The sequence below is a fragment of the Acinonyx jubatus genome, chromosome C2, assembly GCF_027475565.1.
Source record: "Acinonyx jubatus isolate Ajub_Pintada_27869175 chromosome C2, VMU_Ajub_asm_v1.0, whole genome shotgun sequence".
Lineage (NCBI taxonomy): Eukaryota > Metazoa > Chordata > Mammalia > Carnivora > Felidae > Acinonyx > Acinonyx jubatus.
The window spans coordinates 106,675,982-106,699,297 of NC_069384.1; the positions used below are offsets into that span (position 1 = coordinate 106,675,982).

Consider the following 23,316-nt stretch of genomic DNA (forward strand, 5'->3'; position numbering starts at 1 on the left):
AGTTGGATCCGATGGCTTCCTCTTTGTGGTGTTATTCTCTCATTTTGGTGGAGCGCAGTTTCCAAGTAGCTTTTGAGGAGTTGTGTTTGGGAGAGGAGAAAGTCAAAATGTTATGATTTCCTCAGCCTTGGCTGGTGGTTTGCCCACCATCGCTTTGACTAGGATTTTGAAGTCTTGCCGCATGGTGTTCTGGGTCTCAGTTGTGCTGCCGAGAACCCTATACAATCCTTATTCTCAGTCCTTCATAGTCTCTGGAATATTCTCGGATGTTTTCCCTCATCTTTTCAGTTGTGAAATTTCATTATGATGTTCCTTTGTGTGAATCTTTATTCATTCATTGTCCTGGGTACTTGACAGGCACTGACAATCTGGAGACTAATGCTCTTCAAATCTGGAGATTTTCTTGTATTATTATTATTATTATTATTATTATTATTATTATTGATAACTGCCTCTCCTCCATTTTATCTGTTCTCTCTAGAAATCTTTTAGTTAAATAGCTGTTGGACTTCCTGGACAAAAATCTTAATTTTGTTATTTTTTCACTCCTATCGTCCATGTCTTTCCTTCCCCCGCATTCTGAAATATTTCCTCAACTTTAATGTCCAACATGTTTATTGACTTTTACAATTTTCCAGATTTTTAGCCATTATATTTTCTAATCTGTATAAATATTTTTCCCAATTCTGTCTTGTTGATCTTTCGTTCTGTTCTTGTTCCGTCAATGCAGTATCTTTTCTTATCTTACCAAGCATATTAACTGTATTTTCTTTGGAATTTTCGGTTAATTATTCTGTTTTCTTCTATTTGGGCTTTTTTTTAAAAAAAAAAAAATTCATGCTCTGGGCTCTCTTTGAATGTTGGGTAATCCTTGGGTTTCTGTTCATGTTTACGAGTAAAGCACTAAAACTGTGTTTGGTTGGCACTTATCAACTGGTGCAAGTCACTGTGAAAACAATGAGGGGATTTGCCACTTTTCCCCACGGGGGTTATTTTCCCCAACAGTGTCTGTATCTGTTAGATATTTTTTCTTGAAAAAAAAAAATACTCTCTAGAGAAGTATTCTCTCAACTTCTGCCTGGGGCAAGTGTAACCTGGCTAGAGTGACCTGGCAGTAAGTGAGAGGAGACGTCTGAGGTCTAACTTCATAATCTTTTTTAAATTTTTTTTCCCCCAGCCTAGCCCCAACTTCCCGTCTGGTATCTGCTAGACTATAGCCCCCTCAGCTATCTGCTCTAGTTTATGTCCCCCTTGCTTCCTTCATTGGAGGTGAAAGGCAGGACCTTGCCTGCAGACCTGGGTAATAGACATTCTTAATATCATTTAAAATCATAAATACAGCCTCCACAGATCTCAATCGAAAGTCCAAACTCAAATACTTTTCCTTTTCCTAGCTGGGACCTGCTTAGAGGAGCAGGCTACAGGAAGGGGCAGTGAGATGGGACGTGGCTGGTCTATTTCTCTACTTCCTTCTTCGCCTCTGTGCCTTCTCCTACCACATCGGGGTGTTCACCTCCAGCCCCCAAGATTCTAGGAGGCTGTCCTAGAGCATCGACCCCCAAAGAAGCCCACACAGGAAACATCCAGAGATGCCCTCTCTGTCACCCCCAGAGGAGGCATACCCTTTTACCGTACCACTAAAGGAGAGAACCAGCCCACTTTTCCATGTGTAGGTTTGCCAGGACACGAGTCAGCTCCCAAGCTGCTATACTCCTTAACTGTGGGGCTCACATTTTAAACAATCTGAGTAGCCTTGCAATTCTCTACCCTCAGCCAGGGTTGAAGTGAAGGGGCAGTCCTTTCCTCCTAAGGTGGGATGGTGCTCACAGCATAGTTTTCTCCAGGTATGCCCTTCTCACGAGATCCTCTCTCCTCCTCTCACTCAACCTTTATATTCTTGAAGCAAGTGAGTGGGCTCCAGAGTTATGGCACTGAGATTTGGGGAGGAGAATGGAAAGCTCATCTTTACTGGAGAATGTCCACTTATAAATGGAGAAAGGTTGCAACCCTATTCCAACCACTGGTGTGGTCAGGAATCTTCAGTAGATGCTAAAACCAGGTTGTGGAGGATGAGGCTATTCATGTTGTCTCAGAATCACATACTCAGGTTATTTATTAACTACCAAGACAAAGAAGTACCATCATGCTGGGAAAAGCTGGCAGATGTCATCTCAACTAAGCGATTGACCTAACCATAGCCCATAATGGGACAAAGGGACACTTCTGGGTTCTCTGAAGGACACACTGAGAAGGACCTAGCATCATCTGTGTAGTTTTCTTGCCAAAAATTTTTACTCTTGATCTAATCATGAAAAAATGATCAGACAATCCAGACTGAGAGACATTCTCCAAAACAATTGACTTGGAATTTTTTTTAACGTCCATATCACTAGAGAGGAAAAAAAAATGGTGGAGGAACCATTTTAGACTAAAAGAGATTAAAAAGCCATGAAACTAAATACAAGCTGGGCTTCTTAATTAAATCATGGATCCAGTTAGAGTAAGAGAAGATGGCAGCGGAGGAGGAGAATCCTAGGCTTGCCTCATCCTATGAATACAATTAGGTAACTATCACATCATCCTAAATATCCCAGAAATTTATCTGAAGACTGGCAGAACAAATCCCGCAGCTAAAGGTAGAGAAGAGGCCACACTGAAGAAGGTAGTAGGAAGTGTGGAGATGCAGCTTAGAAGAGAAACAGATTGTGGACACTGTGGTGAGGAGGGAGCCATGGTCACGGAGAAGGGTGAAAGACTAACACATGGGAATGCACAGAGAAAATGAATCCCTATAGCAATTGGCTGGAGAGTGAGAGGGCCCGGATTTTGTGAGTTCTTGCAACCAGTAGGGCTTGAAGCCTGGAGTTTTAAAGCTCAGTGTGCTTGGCTCTTGGAGAGCTTGGAGGACATTGGGGCTGCTCTTAGAGAAAAGGCAGGGCAAATAGCCCAAAGACATATAGCATGAAACAGTGATCTGAAGAGCAACTGGGGCACAAAGAGGGAAGGCTATTTGCTCACCTTGGAGGGTGTCCTAGAGAGCAGCATTCATGGAGAGACCTCTCTAGGAACAAAGGAACTGGCAGGTGCCATTTCCTTCCCTGCCCCTCAGCATAAGCACAGAGCCACCTGCAGAAACCAACGTAGCACTGACACCCACTATCTAACTTGCTTATACCAAGCCCCATACTCCTGTGTTCTGGAAGAACTGCCCTTCCAAGTCACTCTTACCTCAGTTCCACCAACAGGCACTCTACCCTAGAAGACCATCCCAAACCCCTGCCAACACTATGTCTCTCAAACCAGGAGTTTTGGAAGGCTCCAATTCCAGTAACTGTGGCGACAGGTCTCATTTCACAAGCAGACCAGAGCACACGTAGTTAAAACATGCCACATTCAGGCCAGGGACCAAACACTGCCAAACAGGCAAAGAGCCTCTGCAGGCAACCAGCCTTAAGGATAAAGCAACCAAGACATAACAGCAGAGCACATGTGGCATGCTTTGAAGACACTTTGGAAGCACCAGGCCCTGGGGAACAAGTCATACTACACTGTAGGATACTAAAGGACCTCATCTTTATAAAGCCATTACCCTCAAGAACAGGAGACAGAGCTGACTTTCCTAACACAGAGAAGCAGGCATAGAGGATTAGACAAAATGAGAAGACAGGAATTTGTCCCATAAGAAAGAACAGGGCAAGGCCATGGCTGGAGATCTAAGTGAAATAAATATAAATAACATGACTGTTGAAGAGTTAAAGCATTGATCATGAAGATACTCACTAGACTCGAGAAAAGAGGGGAAGACATCAGATAATTAACACAGAGATAAAGAATAACATAGCAGAGATAAAGGACTGAAGTGAAATGAAAAATATGCTTGATGGAATGAAGAGCAGGATGGAAGAAGCAGAGAAATGAATTAAGGACCTAGAAGACAGTAGTGGAAAGTAATCAAGCTGAACAAAAGAGAGAAAAAGAATTATGTAAAATAATAATAGACTTAGGGAAGTCAGTGTCTCCGTCAAATATAATAACGTTTGTATTCTAGGAGTCCCAGAAGAAGAGAAAGGAAAGGAGGCAGAGAATTTATTTGAAGAAATAATAGCTGAAAGTTTCCCTAATCTAGGGAAGGAAACAGATAACCAGATCCAAGAGGCACAGAACCCCCAACAAAATCAACACAAGCAGATCCACACCAAAGTATACTATAATTAAAATGGCAAAATATAGTGATAAAGGAAAAAATATAAGCAACAGAACAAAAGAAGACAGTTATAAAGAAAGGAAACATCGTAAGGCTATCAATGTATTTTTCAGTAGAAAGTTTCCAAGCCAGAAAGGAGTGGCATGATATAGTCAAAGTGCTGAATGGGAAAAACTTGCAGCCAAGAATACTCTACCCAGCAAGGCTATCATTCAGAATAGGAGAAATAAAGAGTGTTCTAGACAAACAAAAACTAAAAGAGTTCACAACCGCTACACCAGCCCTGCAGGAAATATTAAAGGGGACTCTTGGGGTTGAAAGAAAAGACCAAAAATGACAGTAGGAACGTAGAAAAAACAAAAGCAGTAAAAGTGAATATTTTGGTAACAATTCAGTCAAGGAGCTCACAAAATAAAAGGATGTAAAAGATGACACCATAGGGGCACCTGGGTGGTTTAGTGGGTTGAGTGTCTGACTTTGGCTCAGGTCGTGATCTCATGATTCATGAGTTTGAGCCCTGCATTGGGCTCACTGCTGTCAATGTGGAGCCTGCTTCAGATCCTGTGTCTCCCACTCCCTCTGCCCCTCCCCTGCTGGTGCTCTGTCTCTCAAAAAAAATAAATATTAAAAAAAAAAAAAGGTAACACCATATCCCTAAAATGTAGGGAGGAGAGAAGTAAAGAATGGGTTCAAATATAAATGACCATCAACTCAATACAGATTGCTATCTGCAGAAGATGTTACATACAAACCTAATGGTAACCACAAATCAAAACCACTAATAAACAGGCAAAGAATAGAGGGAAAGAAACCCAAATATATCACTAAAGAAAACCAGCAAACCATGAAAGAGAGAAAGACAAGAAAGGATCAGAGAAAATCTTAAGAACAACCACAACACACTTAATAAAATGGGAATAAACACCTATCAATAATTACTCTGAATGTAAATGAACTAAATGCTCCAATCAAAAGATAGACGGTGACGAAATGGCTTTTTAAAAAAACCCATCTATATTCTGCCTAAAAGAGACTCATTTTATTCGTTTTTATTTATTATTTTTTTTAATGTTTATTTATTTTTGAGAAAGAGAGAGTGAGTGTGTGTGTGGGGGGGGGCGGTGCAGAGAGAGAGGAAGACACCGAATCCAAAGCAGGCTCCAGGCTCTGAGCTGTCAGCACAGAGCCCGACGTAGGGCTTGAACTCACGAACTTGAACTCATGATCTCTCTCACGTGAGATCATGACCTGAGCCGAAGTCGGACTCTGCTTAACCAACTGAGCCACCCAGGCGCCCCTAAAAGAGACTCATTTGAGACCCAAAGGCATCTGCACTTTGAAAGTGAGAAGGTAGAGAAACATTTATTATGCAAATGGATGTCAAAAGAAAGATGGAGTAGCACTACTTATACTGAACAAAATACTTAATTTTTATTAGTTTTAAAGTCTATTTATTTATTATTTTATTTTTTTTTGAGAGAGAGAGAGAGCTCACAAGCAGGGGAGAGAGGGAGACAGAGGATCCAAAGCAGGCTCTGTGCTGACAACAGTGAGCCCAATGTGGGGCTCAAATTCATGAACTGTGAGATCATCACCTGAGCCAAAGTAGGACGCTTCATCAACTGAGCCACCCAGGTGCCCCCTAAAGTTTATTTATTTTGAGAAAGAGAATGAGCAGGGTGGGGGCAGAGAAAGAGAGGGGACAGAGGATTGGAAGTGGGCTCTGTGCTAACAGCAGAGAGCCTGATGCAGGGCTCGAACTCACAAACTGTGAGATCACGACCTGAGCTGAAGTCTCTTAATCAACTGACACTTAACCAACTGAGCCACCTAGGTGCCGCTGGGCAAAATAGACTTTAAAACAACGATGGTAACAAGGGGGTGAAGAAAGGCACTATATCATAATAAAGGGGACAATCCAATAAAAAGATACAACAATTGTAAATATCTATGCACCCAACATCGGAGCACCCAAATACATAAAGCAGCTAATAACAAACATAAAGGAAGTAACTGATATTAATACAATAATAGTAGGGGACTTTAACACCCCACTTACATCAATAGACAGATCATCTAAACAGAAAACAAGGAAACAATACTTTTAATGACATATTGGACCAGATGGATTTAACAGATATAGTCAGAACATTCCATCCTAAAACAGCAGAATACACATTCTTTTCAAGTGCACATGGAACATTCTCCAGAACAGATCACATATTAGACCACAAAACAAGACTTAAATTCCAAAAGATTGAAGTCATACCATGCCATCTTTACTGACCACAATGCTATGAAACCGTAAGTCAATCACAAGAAAAAATCTGCAAAGACCACAAATACATGGAGGTTAAATAACATGCTGCTAAACAATGAATGGGTCAACCAGGATATCAAAGAATAAATTAAAAAGTACATGGAAACAGGAGCACCTGGGTGGCTCAGTCAGCCAGGCGTCTGAGTTTGACTTAGTTCATGATCTCATGGTTTGTGAGTTTGAGCCCCACCTTGGGCTCTGTGCTGACAGCTCAGAGCCTGGAGCCTGCTTTGGATTCTGTGTCTCCCTCTCTCTCTGGCCCTCCCATGCTTGCGTTCTGTCTCTGTCTCTCTCTCAAAAATAAATAAATATTAAATTTTTTTTTATAAAGTACATGGAAACAAATGAAAATGAAAACACAATGGTTCAAAACCTTTGCAACACAGCAAAAGTAGTTCTAAGAGGGAAGTTTATAGCCTCAAGAAGGAAGACAAATCTCACATTTACAACCTAATCTAACGTGTAAAGGAGCTAGAAAAAACAACAAATGGAGCCTAAAGCCAGCAGAAGGAAGAAAATAATAAAGATGAAAGCAGAAATAAATGATAAAGGAACTAAAAACAATAGAACAGATCAATGAAACCAGGAGCCGGTTCTTGGAAAAGATCAGTAAAAATGATAACCTCTAGCCAGACTTCTCAAGAAAACAAAAGAAAGGACTCAAATAAATAAAATCACAAATGAGAGAGGAGAAATAACAACCAACACCACAGATATACAAATTATAAGACAATAATTATAAGACAATATTATGAAAAACTATATGCCAAATAAATTGGAAAACCTAGAAGAAATGAATAAATTCCTAAGAACATCCAACCCCCCAAAATTGAAACTGGAAGAAAGAAAATTTGAACACATTGATTACCACCAAAAAATTGAATCGGTAATCAAAAAACTCCCAACGAACAAAAGCCAGATGCCTTCACAGGTGAATTCTACCAAATATTTAAAGAAGAGTTAATACTTATTCTTCCCAAACTATTCCAAAACAAAAACAAAACAAACAAACAAAAAACAGAACAGGAAGGAAAACTTCCAAATTCATCCTACGAGGCCAGTAATTACTCTGATACCAAAACCAGATAAAGACACACAAAAAGAGAACTATAGGCCAGTAACTCTAATAAACATAGATGCAAAAATCCTCCACAAAATACCAGTAAACCAAATCCACCAATACATTAAAAAAAAATCATTTACTATGATCAAGTGGTATTTATTCCTGGGTTGCAGGAGTGGTTCAGTATTTGTAAATCAATCAGCATGATACATCACGTCAATAAGAGAAAGGATAAGATCCATATGATCATTTCAATGGGTGAAGAAAAAGCATTTGACAAAGTACAACAAAGTAGGTTTAGAGGGAACATACCTCAACATAATTAAAGGCCATATATAAAAAACCCACAGCAAACATCATCTCAATGCAGAAAACAGAGCCTTTCCCCTAAAGTCAGGAACAAGACAAAGATGTCCAGTCTCACTACCTTTATTCATCATAGTACTGGAAGTCCTAGGCACACCAGTCAGATAACAAAAAAGAAATAAAAGGCATCCAAATCAGTATGAAGAAGTAAAAATTTCACTATGGCAGATGACATGATACTATATATTGAAAACCTGAAAGACTCCACCAAAGAGCTGCTAGAACTGATAAACAAATTCAGTAAAGCCACAGGATACAAAACCAATGTAGAGAAATGTTACATTTCTTTTTTTTTTCCTTAATTTTTTTTTTTTTTAGAGTGAGCAAGTGAGGGGCAGAGAGAGAGGGAGACATAGAATCTGAAGCAGACTCCAGGCTCTGACCTCTTAGCACAGAGTCTGATGCGGGGCTAGAACCATGAACTGTGAGGTCATAACCTGAGCCAAAGTAGGACGCTTAACTGACTGAGCCACCCAGGTGCCCCGAAATTGGTTGCATTTCTACACACCAAAAATGAAGCAGCAAAAAGAGAAATTAAGAAAACAATCCCATTTACAACTGCACCCAAAATAATAAGATTCGTAGGAATAAACCTAACCAAAGAGGTAAAAGACCTGTACTCTGGAAACTAAAATACTGAGAAAAGAAATTGCACAGAACACCAAGAAATGGAAAGATGTTCCATGCTCACAGATTGGAAGAAAAAATATTGTTAAAATGTCTATGCTACCCAAAGCCATGTACACTTTTAGTGCAATCCCTATAAAAATATCAACAGCATTTTTCACAGAACTTGAACAAGCAATCCTAAAATTTGTATGGGAACACCAAAGACCCTGAATAGCCAAAGCAATCTGGAAAAAGAAAAGCAAAGCTAGAGGCATCACAGTTCTGGACTTCAAGTTATATTACAAAACTGTAGTAATCAAGACAGTGTGGCACAAGATGGCGTGGTACAAAAATAGATATATACATCAATGGAACACAATAGAAAATCCAGAAATAAACCCACAATTTATGGTCAATTAATCTTCAACAAAGCAGGAAAAAATATTCAATGGGAAAAAGACAGTCTCTTCAACAAATGTATTGGGAGAACTGGACAGCGATGTGCACAAGAATGAAACTGGACCACATTCTTAATCCATACACAAAAATAAATTCAAAATGGACTAAAGACCTAAATGTGAAATCTGAAACCATAAAAGTCCCAGAAGAGAACACAGGCAGTAACTTCTTTGGCAAGGGGAACAGAAACAAAAATAAACTATTGGGACTGTATCAAAATACAATCAACAAAACTAAAAGGCAACCTATGGAACAGGGGAAGATATTTGCAAATGACATATCCAATAAGAGAATAGTGTCCAAAATATATAAAGAACTTATAAAACTCACCATCACAGGGGTGCCTGGGTGGCTCTGCTGGTTAAGCCTCCAACTCTTGATTTCTGCTCAGGTCATGGTCTCATGTCATGAGATCAAACACTGCAATGGGCTCCGTGCTGCATGTGGAACCTGCTTAAGGTTCTCTCCCTTTGCCCCTCTCCCACTCATGCTCGCACTCTCTCTCTCTCTCAAAATAAAACTCAGCATCCCAAAAACAATTAATCCAATTAAAAAATGGACAGAAGACATGAATAGACATTTCTCCAAAGTAGACATCCAGATGGCCACCAGACACATGAAAAAATGCTCATCATCACTTATCATCAGGGAAGGCAAATCAAAACCACAATAAGATATCACCTCACACCTGTCAGAATGGTTAAAGAATGTAAGAAACAACAAGTGTTGGTGAGGATGTGGAGAAAAAGGAACTCTCATGCACTGTTGGTGGGAATGCAAACTGGTGCGGCCACTTAGGAAAACAGTACGGAGGTTTCTCGAAAATTTAAAAATAGAACCTGAAAAAATAAACACCCAATATTATTCTCCTATATTTACCAAATTGTGCTGTGATCCCACAATTGCACTACTGGGCATTTACCCAAAGAATACAAAAAAACTAACTCAAAGGGATACATACATCCCTATGTTCATAGCAGCATTGTTGGCAATAGCCAAAATATGGAAGCAGCCCAAGTGTCCACTGATGAATGGATAAAGATGTGGGATGTAGAGTGTGTGTGTGTGTGTGTGTGTGTGTGTGTGCGCGCGCGCGAAATAAAACATTACTCAGCCATAAACAATAATGAAATCTTGTCATTTGCAATGAAATGGATGGAGCTAGAGTACAATGCTAAAGTGAAATAAGTCAGAGAAAGCCAAATATCATATGATTTCACTTATATGTGTAATTTAAGAAACAAAACAAGTGAACAAAGGTAAAAAGAGAGAGAGAGAGAGAGAGAAATCAAGAAACAGATTCTTAACTATAGAGAACTGATGGTTACCATGGGTGAAATAGGTGATGGGGATTAAAATAAAAACTTTAAAAATAATAACTAGTATATATTGAACATCTATATGTACTATCTACAATGCTTTATAATTATTATAATATTCAATCTGCACTAACACATATTGAGGTGTTCATCTTCATTTCGAGTTAGAGATGAGGACACACAGAAGGAGAAATTCAAATTAACTTTCTTAAAGCACAGGGTTTGTAAGAGTTACTGTCAGGACATAGAGCTATCTATCCATTTTCAGAGTCCTTGCATTGTTCAGTATACCATGTTGACTTATGATCTATTTCAATGCTCTTTTTCGATGTTACATGTACAAGAGGCTTTGGTCTTAAAATCTTGACTGTATCAAAAGTTGTAATAGGATGTAATACTACCAGAACTGATAAAATGATTTGGATTTTGTTGATGTAGTAGAAAAAACGTTAGTTTTAATTTTGAAATAAAACATGAATTTGAAAAAAATCATGGATCCACTTCCCTTTCAAAAATAAAAACAAAAACAACTAAATCCTATAAAGGACATTTTAGGAACGATGAATATGGCTTGCATATTAGATAACAGTGGTGTATCCATGTACAAGTTTTTTTTTTCAATATATGAAATTTATTGTCAAATTGGCTTCCATACAACACCCAGTGCTCATCCCAAAAGGTGCCCTCCTCAATACCCATCACCCACCCTCCCCTCCCTCCCACCCCCCATCAACCCTCAGTTTGTTCTCAGTTTTTAAGAGTCTCTTATGCTTTGGCTCTCTCCCACTCTAACCTTTTTTTTTTTCCCTCCCCTCCCCCATGGGTTTCTGTTAAGTTTCTCAGGATCCACATAAGAGTGAAAACATATGGTATCTGTCTTTCTCTGTATGGCTTATTTCACTTAGCATCACACTCTCCAGTTCCATCCACGTTGCTACAAAGGGCCATATTTCATTCTTTCTCATTGTCACGTAGTACTCCGTTGTATATATAAACCACAGTTTCTTTATCCATTCATCAGTCGATGGACATTTAGGCTCTTTCCATAATTTGGCTATTGTTGAGAGTGCTGGTATAAACATTGGGGTACAAGTGCCCCTATGCATCCATGTACAAGTTAATAACTGTGTAACGGTTATATAGAAGAATGCCTTGTTCTCAGGAGATAGAAGAAAGTATCTATGGGCAAATGTCACAATGACAGCAGGAGAGGGCAAAATAGAGGCAAAACACAGCACAATTTGGTAAATATAGGAGAATAATATTGGGTGTTTATTTTTTCAACGTTTCTGTAGGTTTTTAAGTTCTCAAAATAAAACATTGAGGGAAGGAAAAACAGGGACCCAGCTCTTGCTCATTTCCTCTGCAAATATACAAATAAAGATTTGGCATCTCTCTTTGAAATTTCTTTTCAATCCTGTCTTGGTGCCTGGCTCAAACTTCAGTTATTACACCTTGTTATGCATCTATATTCCTAACACTGTAAATATATGTAACAGCAACAACAACCTCAAAATATTTGTACAGGGCATTAAAATTTACAAAACATCTCCTCTTTACTACTTCATGTTATCTTCACAACAATCTTAGAAATAGCTAGGCAAGGTAATGTTTTTATTCTTGCCATTTTCCGGGTGAAAAACCGAGAAGCAGAAAGTCTGAGCCACTCAGTCAAATTCACACACCCAAGACTAGCACCGTCTTCCTCTGATTGCAGACCTTGTAGTTTTTCACAACACATATTAAGCACCCCAAGGGGAGAAGTGGGTTAACAATGGCATTTATTTTCTCATTGCTTCATTTTTTTTCCCCCAGAAAGTAAGAGACTTACGTGTGTTTGCTTATCCCCACTATCTGAGAATTCCAGATTAGCAATGACAGAGGTGGCTCTGCTCACCCTAGTGAATCAGCATGCTGGGAAACCCTGAGTGAGATGCTGCAAAGTAACAGGCTGCTAACATCCCCAGCCCCACCTTCCTGGGCTAGGGTGTTGGATAATGTGTCTCCAATTCCTACCCGTGTCACTGCAGATCAGCTGCAGCACAATAAGAAATTTACCGAGATTAATTCCCCTGAGACTGAGTTGACATCCCCTCAGAATATGGCGGTAATTCTTGTCACAACTCCAGGGAAATGACAAAGCACACAGAAGGAAGTTCACATGAGTCACAGACCCACAGCTTCAGAATACTAAGTGGCTCCGTCTCCACCTGACAGCTGGGGTGAGCAGAAGCCATCTCTGTTCGTTCGTGTTCTCTCACTCTCTCTTTTTCTTGACTGAGAACAACTTAAGAAAAAAAGAAAACCAAAAAACCATCCTTTCTGAGCTTGGTGAGGGCCACAGATTTGTGGTGAGGAAGTCCCATAGGCCCCCAGACACATGGCCCACGTTTCCTTTTTTGTATCTTACTGGTAGGGGTTACATCTCTTCTGCCTTCACTGTTGACTTCAGATGTGAAGAGAGGGAAAGGAGGGGGAGACAATAGAGGGAGTAGCTAAATTGCATAGAATATAAGCATATTCGTCTCCAGCATCTTCCATTCTAACCAGGACATTATGAAATGAGGTTGGGAATCTTCAACATCCAAAGAGAGCACAAGATACAGTACTAGATGATTACAAATTGTCTGGAACATAATTTTCTTTAAAGCCAGCTCATCACATATTTTCTGCAGCCTTGGCAATCTTAATTTCTCAGTATGCTCTAGTAAAGGTAGTTTTAGGAAAGCTCCTGTCCTCTCTATGGAACCCAGTTGGAACAAGATAATTTGTTAGCCACGACTCTGACGCCTATCAGAGTGATCCACCTTCAGGACTTCGGGGACCTCTGTTAACTCTGGGCAGGTTTTCAATGGCCCTAGAAGGCTGCACATCTGAAGCAGCATGTCACCTACTAAGAGTGGTGAACTCTGTAATGTGCCTTTGCTATGTTACTTAAGATCAGTTCTGCTCAAGAGAGCAAGAGAAATAAGGAGGATAAATGAAACCATGTAGAGAAACAAGTAGCTTGTGAGACACAGGAAGAATTCACATAATGTATATGGTATGACTAAGTGGATTAGTAACCTCTGAGTCACGGCAGACATAGACAAAGTAGGAAACGTGTGTGCTGAGTAGAGAGGTGGAAGGATGGAAAAATGTGATGTTCACAATGCATGTAGTATGCACATGACACCCAACGTTCAAGATATACTAAATATACATGAAATATACGAGGATTCAAATAAGGTCTTAAATCAGCCCCGTTTGGTGATCCCCTTCTGGCTTCAAAAATCCCTGTGCACAAGAAATGCAGAGTCCATGGCTGTACGTCAGGCTACAGCTATCAGGTGAGCTACAGCTAACGGCCAGGTGAATTTGTCCCTGAGAGCAAGAAAGCAAGTGTATGATTGACCCAGGCACCTCCTGTCTACTGAGCTGTCTTGCCCAAATCTCAAATATGATCATTATAATACACCCTCACAGGGAAGGACACTGTGGCATAGAGAGAGGACAGGCCATATGACCACTGCGTGCCATAGGATTTAGATAGTTGGGTCCCTCTACCTGCTTATACTCAATCCTAATTGTTTCAATTGCCCCATCTCTCCCCTCTTGCTTCTCACTATGCTTTTAACTTGATTTAATAAACCATGGGATGCATGCATCTTAATTTGTTGCGTGAGCCTTTCTGTTTTGGAACCTTCAGGATTGCCTGGTGGTGGACTTGGAGGCTACTAATGCATCAAGGTCACTTCCCACATGACAAATTCACAGCAGGACCACACACACAATAACAACACAACAACAAAAGACACAGCTTTAACTTTTTAAGTAATTACCATGTACTAAGCAATATTCTAAGCATTTTGTATATATCATTCCAAAAAATCCTAATTACCCTATAAAGGAGATATTAATACTTGAATTTTATAGATAAGGAAACTAAGGAAAAGAGAGGTTAAATAATGTGTCTAAAATGACACAACTAGGAAGAAATGGAAAGATGATCAGAATTAGGGTCTTATTCCAAAGTTATGTCCTTCCCATTTTGTAGGAGGCCAAGCTATTCCCCCCCATATCCTTCTTAGACTTCCCTTGGACACCTTATCTACCCCTCATACTTTCTTTTTTTTTTTTAATGAAATTTATTGTCAAATTGGTTTCCATACAACAGCCAGTGCTCATCCCAACAGGTGCCCTCCTCAATACCCATCACCAACCCTCCCCGCCCTCCCACCCCCCATCAGCCCTCAGTTTGCTCTCAGTTTTTAAGAGTCTCTTATGTTTTGGCTCCCTTCTTCTCTAACCTTTTTTTTTTCTTCCCCTCCCCCATGGTCTTCTGTTAAGTTTCTCAGGATCCACATAAGAGTGAAAACATATGGTGTCTGTCTTTCTATCCTCCTCCCAGGATTTATTTTTTCTTCATACTATGATCACCATCTATTGTAACTCAATTAGTAACTTATTGCCTGTCTCCCCCACAAGAATGTAATTTCTATAGAGGCAGGATGTTTGCCTAATTTATTAACTTCTGCTTCTTCTAGTGCATGAAAAGTGCTAGTCAATGAATATCAACTGAATGAGTAAGTAAATCCTGTTACTGACTTTTTTCTAGATATATTTTTGAAAATAAAATCACAGTCTCAAGACTACCTTTTGACTGAATATATTAACCCCAGAAAACCTATGATTACATTAACTGTAAAGGGCATGGAGCATTTCAGAACAAAACTCCAGGGAGAAGCAACGGGCTAGAAGAAAATTCCATTGCCAACTCTGTATGTTAATTTCTACGTGGCCTCCCTGAAGACCCTAGTTGTTTCTGCAGCCTGACCACCTTTATGTGATTTTCATCACATTATAATTTCAGGGACTTGGACTTCCCCTATGGTTACCTCTGAGAAGGAATCCAGAAAAAGTGGATTTTTATATGTATGTGAATTATATGGGACATTCTAGAAAAGGGGCTTAAGCTTGCTTGCTCTCCTATACCCACATTATTAACTCATTCAGAAGTCACTGTCTGTGTTGTCTCCATTTCCAGGTAAGGACACTGAGCCTCAGTGGGGTTGTAACTTGCCCTGGGTATACACTCTAACAAGTGGCGAGGCCAGAAGCTGTGTTCCCCATCTAATGTCCTGCCGTCCACTTTGCAGAAATACTGTCCTAATAGGAAGGAGGAGTACAGTGAGTAGAAACATGAGATTTTCTAAAAAGCCATACCAGAGACTGAAAGAACCCACGTGAACCCATCCAGCTCTAATGCTGTTTCTTAGAATGAATGAAATAAATTTCTCTTTTTATTAGGGGCGACTGGGTGGCTCAGTCAGTTAAGTGTCCAACTTCAGCTCAGGTCATGATCTCGTGGTTCACGAGTTCAAGCCCTGCATCAGGCTCTGTGCTGACGGCTCAGAGCCTGGAGCCTGCTTCAGATTCTGTGTCTCCCTCTCTCTCTGCCCCTCCCTCACTCATGCTCTCTCTCTCTCTCTCTTTCTCAAAAATAAATGAACATTAAAAAGATTTTTAAACAATTTCTTTTTTTATTAAATGTATTGTTTTATAAAGGATAAAACATCAGCTGAATAGGTCTAAGGTAGCAGTCCAATTTTTGGTGAATTTGTAGTTAAAATGGAAATAAAACTGATTTAGTAAAATTGGAACACTTTTTTTTTTTTTTTCCCGCCATAGAGTTGGTAGGGTTTGGCTCATCTTCTTGGATACGAAAATAATTTTCTCCAAATCACTATCTTGAAAACTCAGCTGTCCCAGCCTTTCAAACCAAAATGATCTGATTGGCACTCAAGGCTCTCAGGAGCATCCTGGCCAGGGGTCATAAATGAAATGCATTAGATAATTTTAATTTGATATAGTAATCCTCAGGAGCAGCTGAACTGCCAAAGAATCACCTTCCATTCATTTCTGCTCATTTAGGTATCAATCAGATTTCTAGAGAAAGACCTGGCATCTGGATGTGGCTGCTGTTGCTGATGAGGAAAAATGGAATGTGAGAGTGTCCTGGGGATGTTTACCAGCAATCTGTCCTTAGCATCATCCTGAAATGTTGAACCAGATCAGACACCAGAATGCTTATAGAGGTTAGGAAACCAAAATAGGTTTTAAGTAGAGAAAAATAAAGTTGGATCTATTTAACTTTAGAGCTTCACTCATTCAATCTTCAAACACTTGTTCACTTATTCATCCAATCGTTTATCCATTCATCCATTCATCCATTCATTCATCCATCCATCCACACAATAAATATTTATTGAGCTCCTACTCTGTGTCTTTTGCTCTGCTAGCCTGGATAATAGAGTTTATAGAACTGTGTGGTCAAATTTAGTTCTCAGGAGCCACATGTGGCTATTTAACATTTGAAATGTGGCTGACCCAAATTAAGACATGCAGTAAAAGTGAAAAACACAACAGATTTCAAAGGCTTAGTGTGAAAGAAAAATCTCATTAAAAATTTTTGTATTGATTGCATGTTGAAAGGATGTTTTTACACATCGGGTTAAATTTTTTAATTTTTTAAATGTGTATCTATTTTTGAGAGAGAGAGTGTGAGCAGTGGAGGTGCAGAGACACAGAATCTGAAGCAGGCTCCAGGCTCCAAGCTGTCAGCACAGAGCCCAACGTGGGGCTCAAACTCACAAACTGTAAGATCATGACCTGAGCTGAAGTTGGGACACTTAAACTGACTGAGCCACCCAGGTGCCCCATGTTGGGTTAAATTTAAAAAATATATATATTTATTTATTTACTGGGGCACCTGGATCGCTCAATCAGCTAAGCATCTGACTCTTGATTTTGGCTCAGGTCATGATCTCATTCATGGTTCATGAGATCAGGCTCTGTGTCAGGCTCTGCACTGACAATGTGGAACCTGCTTTGGCTTCTCTCTCTCTCTCCCTCTCTGCTCCTCCCCTGTGCACATGCTCTCTCTCTCTCCCTCAAATAAACATTTTTTTAAATTTTATTTATTTTTAAAATGTAATTTATTGTCAAGTTTTCTAACAAACAGTGTCTACCGTATGCTCCTGGTTTTGGGGGTAGACTCCCGTGATTAAATAAACATTTTTAAAAAATAAAATTAAAAACACATATATATATGTATTTTTTAAAGATTTTATTTTACTATTTTTTAAAACTATGTATTTAGTTTCTTTCTCTCTTTTTTAAAATTTTATTTTAGAGAGAGAGAGTGTGAGCAGAGGGGAGGGACAGAGGGAAAGAGACAGAAAATCTTAAGTAGGCTCCAAGCTCAGCTCAGAACCCAGTGCGGGGCTCAGTTCCATGATCCTGGGGTCATGATCTGACCTGAAATCAAGTCAGTCACTCAACCAACTGAGCCACCCAGCACCCCTAAAGATTTCATTTTATTTTATTTTTATTTATTTTATTTTTTTTCAATATATGAAATTTATTGTCAAATTGGTTTCCATACAACACCCAGTGCTCATCCCAAAAGGTGCCCTCCTCAGTACCCATCACCCATTTTCCCCTCCCTCCCAACCCCATCAACCCTCAGTTTGTTCTCAGTTTTTAAGAGTCTCTTATGCTAAAGATTTTATTTTTAAGTAATCTCTGCACCCAACATGGGGCTTAAACTCACAACCCTGAAATCAAGAGTCACATGCTCTATCAACTAAGCCAGCCAGGTGCCCCTAAAATATATTTCTATAATTATTCTCATCTGTTTTTTTTTTTTTACCTTTTGAATGTAGCTAACAGAAAATTCAAAATATATGTGTGGGTTGCATAATATTTCGATTGGACAGAGCTGCTAGTGACTATTTGCAGAAGATTTCTTCCTGTTCTTATTATGGTTTGGAGGAAAGATTGAGAGAGTGTCTTTCTGGGAAGATAATAAAATATAAAGGCAGAAGAGATGATCCATTGTGCTTAGATGATATTTCTAGGTTTTATGTCATTAAATTTTTGTTCTGAAAACTTTGCTTTGGATAGGAATTATCTAGGAATTGAAGAACATGTAGAAAATTTGGGATGCTGCAATACTTGCTACTTTCTGGTATCTTCTGAGCTATAACTGGACATCCTAGAAACCTGAATATCCATGGATTCCTGCTTGCCTATGGCGACACTAAATAAAATGGCTTAGAAGGAAGTAAATATTTATGGAATGGGTTGTTTAACGTGATGATACTGTGGGGACTAAGTGAAGCTAACATTGATCTTGCCTCTCTTATGTAAAAAAGATATCCTGTGTTGTTTATGTCTGCATTAACCTGCTAGCAGGAAAAAAATAAATAATTTGAACTGTAATTAGGTTGGGAGTAACATCTAATGACTAAGGGAATCTGTGAGATTAACTAGTTTTGGCAAAAAGCTCTAAATAAAAGTTAGAGCTCAATTCCAAATGTTTTTTAAATTAAAATATGATTTAATTTAAAAATCATCATATTCTCTCCAATCAACAAATTTCCTCTTTCCTTTTTAAAAAGCTATGTATACAAAAAGGGGTCCTCTCTCTCTTCTGTTATTCACAAGTAGTACATGGTTTGTAGACTCCTCTCCTGCCCTCAGTCATATTCAATCACTTCCTCCCTGGAAGAATGAGAAGAATATAGAGAGACAAATTAGCCTAGCACTTGGGAATGACAGAAAGCCAAACCAAAAAACTCCTAGTGTAGGTCCTCAGACACACAAATGCTCTATGTCTATCCCTGTCTAGCATGACTCATGTTGGAATGAGCTTTCTTTTGTCTAATAAGCTCAAGAGAAGGTTTTGAAATACATGCAATACGTGCTGGGATTTATGGAAATGAGAGAATTAAGAATATGAGTGGCACCGAGCACAAGGAACTGTCAGGGACTCTACTGGTAAGAACACAGCAGCATAAAGAAAGAAGAAATGGGATGTGGGGCTGATTTTTTCTGGGACTGGAACACATGCCATCGATGCCAGATATCGTAGCAGAGACAGATGGCATGGCAGATGCTGTGAAAGAAAAATGACTTACTACTAGGTGAACCAGAAAAAATAAACAAGAAGGACAGAGGAAAAAGTCCACAAGTTCCCCTCTGTTGTCAGAAACATCTTCCCATGGCTATAAAATATAATCTCATCCCATAGGGTTGCAGATTGCAAAGTAAGTGTCTTACTACTTTCTCCACTGATTGCACATTTGGAATTTACAGCTATTCTTTTGAGAGGACTCACTTTCTGTCTATTGGTTTTTCAAGGAAGAAGCGAAGACAACAACAAATTGGATATATGATGCCTACATATTATGAAGAAGATGCTACTGTTAATCTTTCTTGGCTCAGTTGGTTGCTGTGTGATATGTAGAACCCGGATGAAACTCGTCTTGGTTTATTTTAGAAATGTTCCCAATTAACATCCTTTCAAGGTGCAAATCAAAGGGGTTGGCATTTTAATAAATTTTTTAAAAACATGTCTTAGAAAGCTGGGCTGGGCTCTTTCATTACGTCCTTGGGGTTTAAAACAGGTGCCTATAAAAATCCTGTTAGCATGTGTTGTGGCCCCATGGAGTTCATAGGAATGGTTGAAACCAATAAAAATGATTTTCAAATGCTAAGGGTCTAATATGGGATACCCAGACACACACATACAGCACAGTGCCAACATATGTAGATTTAATATAGGAAAATTCATCAATAGGCACTTGGCAACCACTGTTGCATCACTTATATTAGACAGGAATGGAAGCAATCAAGCCTAAAATCGCCAATCTGAGTTGCTGAAATAAAGACAAGTGTGCGAATGATATTAAGGATTTTCTGGCCATTACAAAAAAAAAAAAAAGGGGCTGGGGACTGGCAGGTATCCAATGATGGTTTTGTCATATTTGCAGAAGAAATTGAATGATTAAAAGACTATAGAGTAACGTTGGCTAACAAAGAACTACTGTGGGGCCTTTAAGGGTACTTTGATTATATATAACATTTACTTTCTGTAGTGTTTTTAGAAACACTAATAGCTCTCTAAGGTAGACCCCATTGTTATGTATAACTTTCACTCACACACTTGTGACTTTATAAATCATTGCAAAAATGAATCTTAATAACATGGAAGCCAGAAATAGCTTAGACACCTTTCCCCCCCTCCCCTTTTTAGGGGAGCAAATGTACCCAAGGCCTCCTGGCAATCCCTATTTCTCATTTTCTTCTTATTTCCTATTTCTTATTCCGTTGGCCGGATCAGCCCTGTCCTCTGCTACAGTAAAGTAGAAGACACTACATGCAGACAATGGGTTTCCAAAGACTAGTATCAAACTGGCATTTCCATCAGGCCCACCTTGGAACAAGTAAGCGTACCAAGTTTGAGGATACACATTTTCTGAAAGCCAGGGAGAAATTATAGGGAAGCTCTTTCAATCTGGAACAAGTCCTACTTGAGGATTTCTGTGCTACATTCCTACTAAATCCTCCCAGAGAAATAAGCCTCAGAGCCTGAGGGACCAGCTAAGAGTGGATCCCTTCTTGGGGGAGGGTGGAGAGAGCTGACTACATTCCAGCATCAAGTGGTTGATGGCTGCAGGGCTACAAAATTCCACATTCCTTGACCTAATCATCAACAAATGCAAATTTCTATGGTCTGACATCCTTCCTTAGACTTCTGAACTTGGACACTGACTCTTGATAAAATGGTTGACAAAATATTCTGCTCTGTGGAATTTTCTATGAGAAACTCAGGGAAAATTAAAATGTTTTCTGATTCTAGCAAAGGCCGGACAATGTTGTAATTACAAATTCTATGGGGTAGCAATCTTGTGTGTTTAATGTTAACACTCTGAAGCTCCCTTCTAAAAAATTTCAACACATAATCAGTGTTCATACTGCAGACACCATTATCATATCAGTATCACATAGCTTAGATCCTAATTGAGAACTTCTCCCTTCTAGAGGTATATAATGCAAATTATAATGTTTTCTGCTTGAGAGACTCCCGCATTCTATCTCTACAATTAGACATGAGGGTGGGGCGGGGACAAAATGGAAAAAAAAAAAATCTGAAAAATCCTATACATGATGTAATTTAATTGCAAAGGACTCTTTCCCAAGGAGGAAGACAATGCCAGAAGCACTTAAAATGGGAAGCAATTTCAGTTTTTCACAGCCCCCACTAAATAGTATTTTATTTGACACTTTTGTTCATCAGATAGCTTTAGTGTTCTCTTTTTATGTGTCATTGGGAAGAGGGTGACGTCATGTTATCCTTGCGATGAGCACTTCTTACTCTAATAAGATGTTTATGGTTGCTTTAAAACCTCCTTTTTACTTTGATAAAAATATGTATTTCTAGATTATTTCCAGAGATCATTCTTTTTTTAAAATGTTTATTTTTGAGAGAGAGAGAGAAAGAGTGAATGTGTATTGGGGTGGGGTGGGGGGACAGAGAGATAAAGACACAGAATCAAAGTAGGCTCCAGGCTCTGAGCTGTCAGCACAAAGCCCGACAGGGGCTCAAACCCACGAACCGTGAGTTTATGACCTGAGCTGAAGTTGGACACTTAACTGACTGAGCCACCCAGGCATTTATGAATTTCGAACACTGCTATTGCTTTATAATAAACTGATTTTCTCAGAATTAAAAAAGCAGAAAACTCTAGGAGAAAATTAGACGTATAAATATTTATATTTTAACATTTCTCTGTAGTTGCACAAGAGATTAACGGCAAGGAAAATAATTTCCATGATATTCTTTTGTCAGAAATGCAACCTACCAAAAAACTCAGATATACTTTCGTATGTACAATCATTTGGAACCTCTGTAACTTCTATAACCCTATAGCAAGAATAAACCTTTATAGAACCTGATTTATTCCAAGACCCTGGACTACCTTTTGAATCATCAAGGACAAATTTATCGTCAGTGTAATTTTTTGTTGATTACTATATTCTAAGTCCTTGGAACTACGTAAATGTCATATTGTAAACCTCAAATGACTTTTTGCCCTTTTCCCCCCGAAAATCTTTGTTCTCATTCACCTCAGGTAAGTCGAATCCATGCCTGCAAATCTCAGTTAACTAGGACATTGTTATTAATTTGTCCTCCCAAACTATTTTCTTCCTCATTCATCTTAGGTAGGCTCCATAAATAAATGCAAATTGAAGAAAATTTAGTTTTAGGAACATTTTCAAAGTTTCCTTGGGGAGATGCCTATTGTCTTAAATTAGTTGTAACAGGAAGGCGATAAAATGTTGTAGCTCCTTGAGAATCAAAACCCAAATTGCAATGAAGAGCCTCATTTTGAAGTAGTCATTCTTATAAAACCTCTGCTCATGGCACCACTGAGCACTTGTTACCATAGATTGGAAGCCAATCAGACCCAGTCATTACAAAAGAGAAAGATCATCAAGGGACTTCCTCCAAAATAATGATGGCTGGGTTATAAACTCCCCTTCCAATTAATTTTATTGGTTTAGTTGATGAAATAGCAGAAGGGAAATGAACCTGGAAAAAGTGAGCACTGTACCCGGCAGGAGCCACAACCCCAATGCCTGGGACTGTGTACAAAATGAATGAAAATGCAGGACGCAGAGCTTTGCTTTGAGGGTAAATACTGAGGCCAAAAGGCATCCCCTGGAAAGGTTTTAATTTTCCATATGCAATCAACTAAGTCTGAATAGATTTCATTTCCTGCCATTAGTGAAAGAAGTTGTCAAGCTAGAATCAATAACTCAAGAGTCACTTATCAAATTTTGTCACTCACCTTCCATGGGGGTGTTACTGTCTGGTCGATTTGCAAAGACTACATCCACATACTCGAGCTGCAGCCTCTGGAGGGAGCCCTTCAATCCTGGGAACAGAGGCAGGAAAAATCCAAAAAATGTAAGTGTAATAAGCACTATTAGAAGTAGTTGAAGTTTGGTTTCCTTTAAAAAATTTACTTAAAAAAAAAAAAAAAAAAGCACTGGGGCACCTGGATGGCTCAGTCTGTTGAGCGTCTGACTCTTGATTTCAGCTCAGGTCATGATCTCACAGTTTGTTAGATCAAGCCCCACGTCG

The 23,316-nt window shown here is 39.2% G+C and overlaps 1 protein-coding gene and 1 long non-coding RNA gene across 7 annotated transcripts in view; one reads left to right on the forward strand and one right to left on the reverse strand.

Moving 5' to 3' along the window:
* Nucleotides 1–18,694, forward strand: part of LOC113599912 (uncharacterized) — a 50,290-nt gene extending 31,596 nt beyond the window's left edge. Inside the window, exon 5 of the long non-coding RNA XR_008297901.1 lies at nucleotides 16,254–18,694. This is a non-coding gene — a long non-coding RNA (uncharacterized LOC113599912). The remainder of the gene's footprint in view (nucleotides 1–16,253) is intronic.
* Nucleotides 1–23,316, reverse strand: part of KCNAB1 (potassium voltage-gated channel subfamily A regulatory beta subunit 1) — a 383,848-nt gene that overhangs the window by 37,725 nt on the left and 322,807 nt on the right. For 4 of the 6 annotated variants that reach the window (XR_008297898.1, XR_008297899.1, XM_015066024.3 and 1 more), the window contains exon 8: nucleotides 23,021–23,107. The exons of the other annotated variants lie outside the window; for them this stretch is intronic. Coding sequence is in view for 2 of the 4 variants with exons in the window: in XM_015066024.3 (XP_014921510.1) it covers nucleotides 23,021–23,107 (87 nt within the window). In the remaining 2 variants the exon portion in view is untranslated. The remainder of the gene's footprint in view (nucleotides 1–23,020; nucleotides 23,108–23,316) is intronic. 6 annotated transcript variants of the gene reach the window in all.